This window comes from Danio rerio, chromosome 24, assembly GCF_052040795.2.
Source record: "Danio rerio strain M-AB ecotype USA chromosome 24, GRCz13ab, whole genome shotgun sequence".
NCBI lineage: Eukaryota > Metazoa > Chordata > Actinopteri > Cypriniformes > Danionidae > Danio > Danio rerio.
In genome coordinates, this window is record NC_141044.1 from 3,306,882 (window position 1) to 3,319,928 (window position 13,047).

The 13,047-nt window shown below is 36.1% G+C and overlaps 1 protein-coding gene across 11 annotated transcripts in view; it reads right to left on the reverse strand.

Moving 5' to 3' along the window:
- Positions 1-13,047, reverse strand: part of sugct (succinyl-CoA:glutarate-CoA transferase) — a 304,284-nt gene that overhangs the window by 123,164 nt on the left and 168,073 nt on the right. For all 11 annotated transcript variants that reach the window (XR_015524573.1, XR_015524571.1, XR_015524572.1 and 8 more), the window contains 1 exon segment: positions 11,748-11,811. Coding sequence is in view for 6 of the 11 variants with exons in the window: in XM_087308852.1 (XP_087164978.1) it covers positions 11,748-11,811 (64 nt within the window). In the remaining 5 variants the exon portion in view is untranslated.

Genomic DNA, 13,047 nt, shown 5'->3' on the forward strand with positions numbered 1-13,047 from the left:
AAATCATTCATATAACATTATGAGTCCCTTCACTGTCCAGGGAAACCCCCCGGAAGCGTGAGCCAAAAGTCATTTCCGATGTTAAACTACAAACCTGGAAGAAGAAGAGCGAGTCTGAGCCCTGCTGTGTTAAAGGAATGTTTCAGGTTCAATACAAGTGAAGCTCTATTGACAGCGCTTGCGGATTAATGTCCTTAAGTGCAAATAGCCATTTTGTTCCCAATTTGTCTTTTTCGGTTTAAAAAATAATAATACAAATGTGCTTTCAGGAGTGCACGTACAGTTCATGGGAAGACTGAGAAGCCATTGGAAAAGTCAAGCTCACTTTTAAGGCACAAAAAAGGTATTCCTACTGAAATAGCATTGATAGACTGTGTGTGGGGTTTGAAGAAGTAATTGTTATTAGTCCTGTCACAATAAAGATTGTATGGACTTATCGCACGACACATGTACATGACCTCAATCTTTTTTGGTGATGCAGTATATTTATCGCCCATACATAAAAAAAAACAAGTCTAACAACACTTTAGCTTATGCAACATCTCTGTTAAAGGTGTCAGAGTCGGTATGGTTAAAAACTATTTACTATAAATTACTATAGTATATTTTCATGACATTTGTCTGACAACTGAAAACAGATCTTGATATCGCAGCCTTTGTTACTTTTCACTTTTTGTTAACATTTATTATTATTTAGGATATGTGTTTCACATTCTGATGCCTGATTATTAAAATGACTATAAATAAATGAAATAATCTTAAGAATAAAATATGATGTGGTCTTTGGAAGAGTGCACTTGTATTAGGATGATAATATATTGGGATTCTGGCATTAAATAATGAGTGGCATAAAACGATCTTAAAATGACAATAATATCCTTTATCGCAATAAATGTTGGGGAAATATATTGTACTAAATACATAAGTACATTAAAAAACTATATATATATATATATATATATATATATATATATATATATATATATATATATGTATATATATATATATATATATATATATATATATATATATATATATATATATATATATATATAAGAGAATAAGCTCAACCCTGTTAGACCATGCGCCACGGCGCAAAGCTGATTTTTCTATCCTTAAAACAGCAAAAGTGGATTCTGACACGCCCTAATGCTTTTGCGCCATACACTTTGGATTTTGTGCCTGGATCGTCAAAATAAAGCCCATAATCTTCCAAAAACGGTCAAAGTAGCTTAATGTGCTCATTCCAATACAGCAGGAAAATATAAATTAAAAGTTATTGATTTTATTTTTTATTATTCATCAAAAGTTATATCATTATCTCGATCCGTTAATCCTCCAAAGAAAGCTAAACTCAGTGCAATAATACAGATGACGTGTCTCATCAAACCTTTAAGACCCTGTCATGAGAAACACAAACTCCCTGTGAGAAGCAGAAGGTGACCTAAATGCTCCTAAAATGAAAACAGCCGGAGGGGAAACCACGTTTCAGAAAAAAGAAATGCGCAGGCTTACGATTGGAAAGTGGTCCCTGCTGCATCATAGATGTTTGTAGTGCACACTTGGCTAAGTCTACAGGGGACATTACGGCAAAATCAGCGCTAACAAGCCCGGATGATCGCTGACGTCAAAGAGATCTGACGGACTGTGAAGGTAAACGCTCTCATTCACACAAACCCAGGCTCCAGAGACGTCCAGAACCAATCTTTGATGTGAAAAGGAGCATTTTTCTCAGGAGCTGCTGCTTTACTGATCAACCAGTCATCTTGTCAGAAAGGCTTCATGTCCAAAACTGTGATTCCCTGTTGAGTTCCTCTCTGAAGAGTCAGTTTGTGTGTTTTCATGCTACGTGAAAGGGCAACGAATGTATATAAAGCTTCATTAGATGCAAGGAAGGACTTGAATTAGGAATGAATTAGGAATAAATTTATGAATTGGTTTATTGAAGAAAAAAGTTAGCAATAACATTAACATCGATAATACATAGCTTTCTATACTAGAGTCATATATATATATATATATATATATATATATATATATATATATATATATATATATATATATATATATATATATATATATAAATACATATATATATACATATTATTACATTAAGTGCTCTGAATACTTTTTGGATGCACTGTATATCACCTAAAATAATTTTGAATTGCAGTTGAACTTGATGCAAAAATTAAAAACAAAATACCCAAAATCACATTTGGTGCGATGATAAACACGAACTGTTGTTGCGTGAAATACTGTAAGAAACTAGCGTTGAATGCTGACGTAATGCTGTTAATGCAACTACATACAGTCCTATAACATATAAAACAGGAACATGAAAGGTTCATTCAAAAAGCAACTCATCTAATTACCTTTATCATATCATTGTCTTATTCAGATTAAGATAAATAAATAGATTGCTGATGTTCATGCAAATGTTCTTTTCACTCTTTATAAACAGTCAATGAAGAATATACACTAGTACTATTTAAAGTTGTACCAAATGCAAGATTATGCAGAAGTAAAACATTTCATTGACAACTCATTTGTCTTTTAGGAGTCAATAACTTCACTCATTGGGCACTTTGAAACTTTGCCGATATTTTCATGAAGAGCAGTATTGTAAGCCCTGTTGTAAGCTGTCGTCATGTCGCCTTTTGCGTCACAGCAAACACTGAATAGCTGATTAGAACATGAAGCACAATGACAAGCTTTTGGGGTCTTTCTGGACTAAAACTTTCACCTGTCAATTCGTATGGCACTTCAGTACGGAGCGCATAAGGCCGTTTGGGAGTGTTACGTCAGAGGAGATGTACTTCGCCTGAGGCCTTTCCCACCATCTCATGCCCGTACCTTTTCATTCGTAAAATTTCCCTCAGGACAACGTTCCTTCATCCGGCCGCGGCTCTGAGATGGAGGACTGGGTCTTCAGCTCTCTGACGCATGTTCACATCCAATCAGTTCAAACCACACAAAGCAACCTCGCTGCGCAAGATGACAACAGCTATGACTCTATGGACGTAAATATTATGGTATTGCTTTCAGGACCACTCTGTCCCTTAAAGTCAGCATGAAACAGCAGTTGTGCTAGGCTTTTTTTCCCTGATGTGATGTACAGTAGGGGCTACCTTTACATGATGCAGCCAAAATCTGAAAAGTTTCTCCCTTGCATTTCAACTTTAGTTTAAATAAAAGATATTACATTTATAGAGCACTAGCAAAACAGCTAGGGCTGACCAAAGGGCTGAACATAAAATGCAAAATAAAAACAATACGAGGTGAACTTAATACAAACTGCTTAATAAAGCAAGTGCAGACAAGTTAAGAACCATCAAAATTAATAATTAACCATTAAGATTAATACTTGTTAAAAGCTAAAGAGAACAACAGAGTTTTAAGAAGAGATTTAAAAATAGGTAAGGTGGTGGCCATTCTAAGTTGTAGTGGCAAACTACTCCACCACCGGAAAATCTCTGCCCCCCCTTAAAGTATGGATTTTCAATAGATTAAAATTAAAGATATTTGCTGGATTGCTGGTTTTTGTTTGTAGGAGTGTTCCCAGTTTATTTCAATCTGTGTATACATATATTGTGTAAGGGAGTTTGCTAAGTAAATTGCACTTTTTTCTGTTATTTGTGCTTGTTATATTATATATTATGCAACTCATGTGACGTTGTTCATGCATAATATGAGCAATATCACACGAGTAGCACGGTTATATGGCTGCATGGGAGGCGTGCGTTCCACCAGTGTCAATATACAACCATATTGCACTGCCACGAGTGTGATATTGCATTTGTACAACAGTTTGACTGTATATATAACAAAGGAAATCTAACACAGAGAGTCTCCAAATCCTTTTGTAAAAGGAACTACTTTCGTCCGCCCTTTATTCACATCTGCAGCTGACATAACAGCAGAAACTGCTGCTAACTCACTAACTTCACTTCCAGTATTTCAATGATTCTCTAGCATAATGTCTAAAATGATGACAAAACAGGTGATCTTGCTCATATTTTAAGATTGTAAGGCTGAACGACATTAAAATGAAATCAGTCGACAGAGATTCTAGCAGAGATTTTTTAAACACATTTCTAAGCATAATAGTTGATTTATTTTATCTTTGCCATGATGACAGTAAATAATATTTGACTAGATATTTTTCAAGACACTTCTATTCAGCTTAAAATGACATTTAATGGGTTAACTAGGTTAATTAGGTTAACTAGGCAGGTTAGGGAAATTAGGCAAGTTATAGTATAACGATGGTTTGTTCTGTAGACTATCGAAAAAAATATATAGCTAAAAAGGGCTAATAATATTGTCCTTAAAATTGTTTAAAAAAATGTATCCATATATTTATGATTTTTTAAGGTATGGTTTGTTTATTATTTTGGCCTTGTCGGTTCCTGAAGAGATTCCCAAACCATCCATATATATATATACACTGTATATATATATATATATATATATATATATATATATATATATATATATATATATATATATATATATATATATATATATATATATATATATATATATATATATATATATATATATATATATATATATATATGGATGGATGGATAGATGGATGGATGGGGAATGACAAAGTAAAGATAATACTAAATAATATCCTAATAAAGATAATAGGAATAAATAGAAATGAGTGATAAAAAGAGAGAAGAAAGGACTAACAGGTATATGAATGTATGATAGAAAGAAATGACAGACAGAATGACAGATGAATGGATAAACAGTGGATGAAGGATAACAGAGATTGATGGATGGATGACAGAAAAGAAAAATAGAAAAAGAGGACAGATTAATTGATAGATGAAGGATAAAAAGAAGTAAAAGTATAGACTGTAAAAAATTGCAGGCTATCACATGAATTGATTTGTGTTGGGACAACATGCAAGAGTAAGTTAACTTATTATTCATTCATTCACTCATTCATTTTCTTGTCAGCTTAGTCCCTTAATTAATCCGGGGTCGCCAGAGCGGAATGGACCGCCAACTTATCCAGCAAGTTTTTACACAGAGGATGCCCTTCCAGCCGCAACCCATCTCTGGGAAACATCCACACACACACTCATACACTACAGACAATTTAGCCTACCCAATTCACCTGTACCGCATGTCTTTGGACTGTGGGGGAAACCGGAGCACCCGGAGGAAACCCAGGCAGGGAGAACATGCAAACTCCGTTAACTTATTAGTTATGTGTTTTTTTTAAATAAGCAGATTGAAAGTTCTGGCAAAAAAAAAATAAAATTAAAATCTTATTTTAAATAAGTAGTTTGAACGAACAGCAATGGTCATTTTTTGAGTGTACTTTAGATAGACCGAAACTATAAAGAACTGCAGGAGAAGCGGAGTCATTGTGCATTTCAGACCAGTGAGTTATAAAGACTTTTAAACACAGAGAAACTGCAGCTGAACTGTGGATCATGTGAGATCAGAGCATCAGAGCACACGTCGTGTCTTCACACTTCAGAAAGTTTGGATGTAGCGTTTAGAGCTGGTGCAGTTCTCCGAGTTTGACAGTTAAAGAGCACATCGTGTGCATTAGCGTTTTTGTGTTCCTGCAGAATACACGGACAATTACATAATGTTCTAGAAGACGGTAAAAATCAATGCGTTATTATGGAACACATCAAACCCGCTAATGTCAGAAAAAGAACAACTCACAGCGGCGAGGGAAGCCTGCGGGGTGGGCCGATCCACTCAACTGCTCCATAAAACTACACGCCAACAACTATAGTAGCAATTACTCTGATAATAGAATTACAGATGGTTAACTCTAATTGGTCATGAATACTAACCATTATTTGTAATATGAGCTCTCGTTTACTGTAGCTTAAGTATTGAGGTCTTTTTAAATCCAATTAGTTGTTCTTTTTAACATGCCACTATGCCCATTTATTTGTTATTTTATGTGGAAAACTTTGTCATACATTAAAATGAACTTGTACCAAGACTTCAAAACTGGATATATAATTATCTTTGCAGTTATGCAGTGTTTATATGAGTTGATATATTATTTAGTGCTGGGAAAAGATTAATCAGAATTAACTGCATCCAAAATAAACTTTTAGTTTGACATAATATATGCATGTGCATTATACACTCACCGATGGCTTTATTAGGTACACCTTACTAGAACTGGGTTGGACCTCCTTTTGACTTCAGAACTGCCTTAATCCTTTGTGGCATAGATTCAACAATAATATTCCTCAAATATTCCTCAGAGATTTTGCTCCATATTGACATGATAGCATCACACAGTTGCTGCAGATTTATTAGATGCACAACCATGATGCCAATCTCCCATTCCACCACATCCCAAACGTGCTCTATTGCACAGTCTGGTGACTGTGGAGGCCATTTGAGTACAGTGAACTCATTGTCATCTTCAAGAAACCAGTCTCAGATGATCAGAAATGGCTACTCCCGAACATCTGAATGGTAGAAATCGAGACTCATTAGACCAAACAATGTTTCTCCAATATTCTATTGTCCAAATGTGTCCATCCGCCTAAAGGTTGGACGTGTTGTGTGCTCTTCTGCAGACCTCGGTTGTAACAAGTGGTTATTTGAGTTACTGTTGTCAGCTAGAACCAGTCTGGCCATTCTCCTCTGACCTCTGGCATCAACAAGGCATTTGCGCCCACAGAACTGCCACTCACTGGATATTTCCTCTTCATCATGATGTTCACATATTCTTACTGGAAAACAAACTACACTTATTAAAATATCCTTTTTTTTACCGTGGAGCAGGTGTCGCACTACAATATCAGTCAGTTATGCTTTAACCATGCTCAAATTCTCTCTTATCTTTCCCACATCATCAAATGTTCACCTTAGCTGGTCAGATTTGAGAGAGCCGCAAACTCGGCTAACAAGGAGCTTCTGCCAAGAGCCTTTGGTTTAAATAAAGGGGTTTATTTTGGGAAGTGCCTCACAATACACTGTCCTGCACAATCACTAATGAGGCGGCTTCTCGCAATCAGCGGCACAAAAACATCCTCTGAGCTCTTTTCGTTCCTGCTTTCTGGTGGCTTTACAAAAAAAAAAAAGATGTTTCTAAACATGCATTTGTGAAGTTTCACCCACAAAGGTATCGCTGCAAATGTTCGTTATTATTGGCTTTCTGTGGTCATTAGTAAACTGGTGATTATGTAATCCGATAACTCTCAGATTGTTTTAGTGAGCCATTTTGGGTCTCTGTTGTGTGCACTTCTGACATCATTACATAACAAAGTGTGTTTGCAAAGCCCACCCACTTTTATAGCGATGCTGTTTCTGGTAGTTTTCCCATTCATTTTAAACCAATTGGTATTTTAATGTATTTGGAAAAACATTTTAAATCATAAATCAAACCAACCGGCTACTAAGAGACTCACAACATTAAACTTGGTAATCTGAATCAAAGTAGCATATGAAAACGCTGTTTAATAGCCTAAATCTTGGCAAAAATTACAATCCCATGTAGCATTGAGAATACCACAATGAAATCAAAACATGAGAAATATGAGACAGAAGTTTATCATATAAACTATAACATATAAATACTATATGTACAATATTTAAACATAAGTTAATTTTGGTTGGTTGTATCTATCTATACAAACCATATAAGATATGCCAGTGGGCGGAACTAAATACAACAGTTGATTTCATGAAATCTCCTAATAACGAGGCATGTAACGGTTCACCATGAGCTGGTTGAAAATCGATTCAAATATGTAACAATTCAAACTGGTAGAAATGTTGAAAGATTGGCATTGCATTTTGTTTGAACAGAGGGGCGCTGTGCTTACAGCCGCAAACTCACTTTACCTGCACATCAGCCGCGAGCAAGAGGTGGAGTGAGTAAAATGACAGCAGTGAGGTGCACAAACTGTGCAAATACTGCAAAAATATGTTTACTTACACTAACAAAACAAATATCATGCACATTACCTGTCACACACACACACACACACACACACACACACACACACACACACACACACACACACACAAAAAACTATTAATAAGCTAAACCACGGGGACCAGAGAATCTGCAGCTTTGCTTGCGCAAACAAGAGCTACAGAGATCACATGGTGCATCAGTGTTTCCAAAGCAAAAGTGTGAAGTTGTTTTTCAGACTGAAAGAGGAAATTGTTCTGTTACTATTAGCTATTATTTCTGTAGCTATTAGATTATTTTTACCCTCTCCTCCTTTTCAAATTAGTTTATGCATATTCTTATAATTTGCTTATTAATACTATTTAAAAATGTTCAAAAGTATCTCTTCTTAAATGCATCACACTGATACTTATACTAATTATTTATACAAGTAATATTAAATATTCACCTTCATAATCATGTTCAACTCCTGTCTCTATCCTGTAATTAGTCATTTTAGAATCAGGGTTTTAATGCCAATGGCCAGTCACCTGGAGCAGAGGGTCTATTGACCCCTTCTATACACTCTGGTGAAAGGAGCTCAGGAAAGGCTTTCCCCTCCTCACCAGCCATCTCAATCCCCAGTGAAAGAGCTTCTCCATCAGCTGGGAACATTGTAAGGCATGCCAGAATACAGATATGCTGATATTTCTTTTAAAAAAATATGTAAAACTCCAGTACAGTAACAGTTTTAGTTTGTTTATATTAATGAGCCTTCTTCAGTTTCTATTATTCTATTAGAATTTTTTTGGAGGTATATATATATATATATATATATATATATATATATATATATATATATATATATATATATATATATATATATATAAATAGATCGATAGATATATATATATATATAGATATATATATCCTTATTGTCAAACTCTGCTTTTGAGAAAACTGCCATTTAAAATTTATTTTCAACCAGCCAAAGTGGCCAGTGGGACCTGCCACAGCTGAAATCTACCTGCTTTTGGCGGGTGTTAAAGTAAAGCCCTGCAAGCAAAGACATAAAACCAAGTAGACACAAAACAAGTATAAGCAAATACTAAAAACAAAATAGATACAAAACAACTATACGCAGATATAGTCAAATACAATTAAAAAAAGTCATAGAAAAATATAACTATTATGCAAAACTATTATGTTCATACACAACCTTTTGAAGCTTAGCGACTAATAGAGATGCTGCCAGATCATTTACAATACACTGTGTAATGTACTCAAATTCCAGCACCAGGCCAAATTTAAACCAATGTTGTTACTGTAGTTCTTCAGACGTGTAGAATAACATTATAGAAAATAAACACCAATGTATCGTCTGCTCTGCTGAGCTCACAAACAGATCGCTTTATCTACTGCGAAATGTTTGATAACATCACAAAGCCATCAAAGACGGGAAACGCTCCACATGTGCAGCTGCCGGTGAGAAAAAAAGACAGAAAACACGGACAGACAGTGGTGTTATGTAAATAGCAGCGGAAGATTAGAGGCCTCGAGTGTTATAGCGAATTTATGGGTCAGAGGCGAGGAATGCGGAATGGAAAAAAAAAAGGTGTTTGTTGTGGTTTCTGCCCCTTCTTTAGGGAGAAATTCTTCACAATCATCCTTGATTTGGCTCGGATGGAGACAACAAACGTGCAAACAATGAACTGGTAAACAAGCATTTGAAGCCATCAAAGAGTCCGGCTGATTATCACTCTAGAGACAGTTGACGCAGAATGCATTTGCTTTGTGGTTAAGGAAGCATGCAGAATTCAGTGCAGCGCTTCTCGTTCGAGTACATTTTTGCCGCATACGTAAAAGATAAAGGTCCGTATCATTCAAACTCATATTATTTTGTGTGCCATTGCTTTTAGTTAGAACACGACTTAAATCAGCTTTAAATCAGCCTTTAGGTTCGACAGTCAGGCTCGCTCCTGTTGTTTTTAACCAGGTGTGCAATACCCATTTCAACCACTGGGTGTCTAATTTACATACTTTACCTTTAAATAGCAAATCTATTTGTGCCACTTTGTGAACTCATTAATGTGCTAGTCTGAAAAGTAGGTTTGTTAAGGCGCATTGTTTGCACGTTGCTATTTTGAGGCAACTAAGATAGACCAACCTCACCAGTGACCAACTAAAAGCTGCTCTAAAGTCAATCGCACAGAGTTTTAATTCTTTAAAGACCATGTTAATTATGCACATATGCAGGCCCAAAACATGCATAAACATTGCTTAATACACACAGGATGTACAGCAATACAAGAATATCTTTATATGTGAAAAACAATGAAGATTTAACATGTTAAAAAGTATTATTTTAAACATAACTACAAAAAACACCACCTTCATGACTTCTTTATTTCGTGGGCTTGGAATCCGGCTCTGTTGTAGTCAGTTTATTCATGAAAATTTGCGTTTGTACAGATATTATTTATTATGTGCATATTTATATTTGTTTTAATAAAAATAAGTTTAGATTTGTCCCCCTGTCGAGCTTTGGTTCTTTATCCTCACACAGATGATCTGTTTTCTTCTCACTAGTAAAGCATTTAGTTTTTACACTTTCAAAATCCACCACGTAAATGGCAAATGCGCCATGGCGCAACGCAACTGACTCTAAAAGAGAATGAGAGATGAGACTCTGATTGGTTGGTTTAGTGCATGTTATGCTCAAAACACACCCATAACTCATTAAGATAATAAGCTCAACCCTGTTAGACCAACAATTTTTTTCCGTTTGTAAATTATCAAAAGTGGATTCGGGCAGGCCTTTAATACTTCTGCGCCATGCACTTTAGACTTTATCAAGCTTAGATTGTTAAAATAGAGCCCAAAATCGACTAGAATGTGAAGATGGCTCTTCAGAGAGCCGTTCATACAAAACAAGCCGCTTTATACGCATAGACCAACTATCCATGACAAAGCCATTAGCGGTCCCTTCCTGCCAGTGTTTGCTTTTTAGTCAACTGAAGGGACTGAGCATAGATCATTAGTAAGGGGTCGTCTGCTGGTGTCTACGTAAGTGTTGTGTATTTGTGTGTTTACAGAGCTGCAAACCACAACTAAACTCGCTGTTAGTAAAACCACCTGTCTGGAGCGAGTCCATCAGGGTCTGACATTTGAAGCACCACGAAAACAGCAGGAGAGAAAAAAAAATGACTGAATGTTGTCTTGACGACAGCCAACATCTGCATTTAACCTTTCTTAAATGTTGTCTCACCATTAAGCATTCTTTTCCAGGAGCAAAAAGCACAGGAAACCGCAGACCTGTCCGTTGTTTGAGGATCAACGATGACTTGTTTTTGCATATAAGCGCCGATCAAACGAGACGACGAGTTCAGAAAGCGTCTCTCTGGGACTCTCATGCTGAAGAATGAAAGAGCATGGGGTGACTCGGATGTCAATGAAGAAACTTTTTTACTTTTTTGAACGGACAAAGAGAAGTCAAAACAAAAAACGTCAAAAATAAGTGATTCTCTATTGTTCGATATGAGAGAGTCACAAAAGGGAAGTAGACGTCTGTAGAGTTCAAGGGATGACGAGTCTGACTGTCTGTGGATGTTAACCGATGGACAGATAGTATAGGAAAGCAACAGAAAGTTCAAGCGGAAAGAAGAGTTCACCCTAAAAAATCCTATTGTCATTTCAGAGTTCCAATTAAAAGTGCATGCATGCTTTTTGGGTGAACTCCTCCGGAAACTGGATTCATTTTAAAAGCAGCTCAGGAAGTACGTTTAAAGAGTGGATTGCAAAGGACTGCAGAACATGTATTGCACTTAGTAAATTCTATACAAACCTGGCACCGTGATCCTTCCTGATGTTGGGTGGTCCATTTCCAAAATAAGGCCATTGTGAGCAACCTGGGAATGGAGACAAAAGAACGTGAGCCAGAGACAATTACTCATGCCAGCTTTTTACACTCCTTTTCTTGAAGCTATTAACTCACTGTCTTCCTAAAGACCACACAAATCTGCCATCTTACCTTCGACTTCAACCATAAAAACTAAAATAAGGTTAAATGGATAATAAATAAAGCATTGCAGTTTCCAGGGAAAATATTAAGCAGAAGCACAACTGTTCTCGATATTGATAATAATATAAAAAATAAGCACACTAGAATGATTTCTGAGGGATCACGTGATACAGAAGACTAGGCGTTACATTAAATTACATAATATTTAAAAAGACAAACAATTAATATATTCAACTGATTGAGTTAAATGATCCCTTTTACTTGTATTAACTGAATGCAATATTTAACTCATCTGTGTTGTTTTATGTGACACTCTGGGGTGTCACAAAACTCTTTTCAAGTGATATTATGTGTTTTTGTGATGGTGCCTTGGGGAACAAATTTAAATGTCCCCGTCTTAATGATTGATTTATTGAAATCATTCAAATGATTCATTCAGAATGGCTGACTCAAACTACACTACCCTATTTCAAACAGTTTTTTTTATACTATTACATTTGTTTTTTTTTCCAGTAAAGCACAAAAAGAGAACTGTCAATAATATCCTGGCTCTTTGGTCTTTGTTGTCGCATTTGTAGTTGTACTTTGAATAAACTGTAGTAGACAAGTCATATGGATAACATTGTGGCTAATTTTGCCAGTTACGGTGTTGTTTCTTTTTAAAATAATGAAAAATTGTGGGTTGTTATTTTGGCAATGACACAAGTCTAAGCCAATGATGACAGAGTTTTCATTTTGGACTTAACTCTTCCTTTAATCTACCAAAGATGAAGATGAAAGCAGATGTATATGAAAATAGATGATGTGCCTGAGCTGGCATCTTTTTTTGTTGTTGTTGGGTTTCACTCCCGAGACTCCAAATGCCACTCAAAGTCCAGCGTCGTCCCACCAGCTTTATGTAGTCTGTCAACGCGCATTAGCGTCATTAGCGCTATACGTTCTCATGTCGCTGAGCTGAAGCCAGACAGTTATGTAAGATGATGTCCAGACCACCAGACGTGGACGACACCCCTGCACTCTCGCTCTTTTCTTTTCTCCTCCCCAATGTTTTCCCCTCAATGCTCGGTGTACTTCTCTGACCCTTCTGGGGACAGATCCAGGATTGGAGAGATAGGAGCTCTGC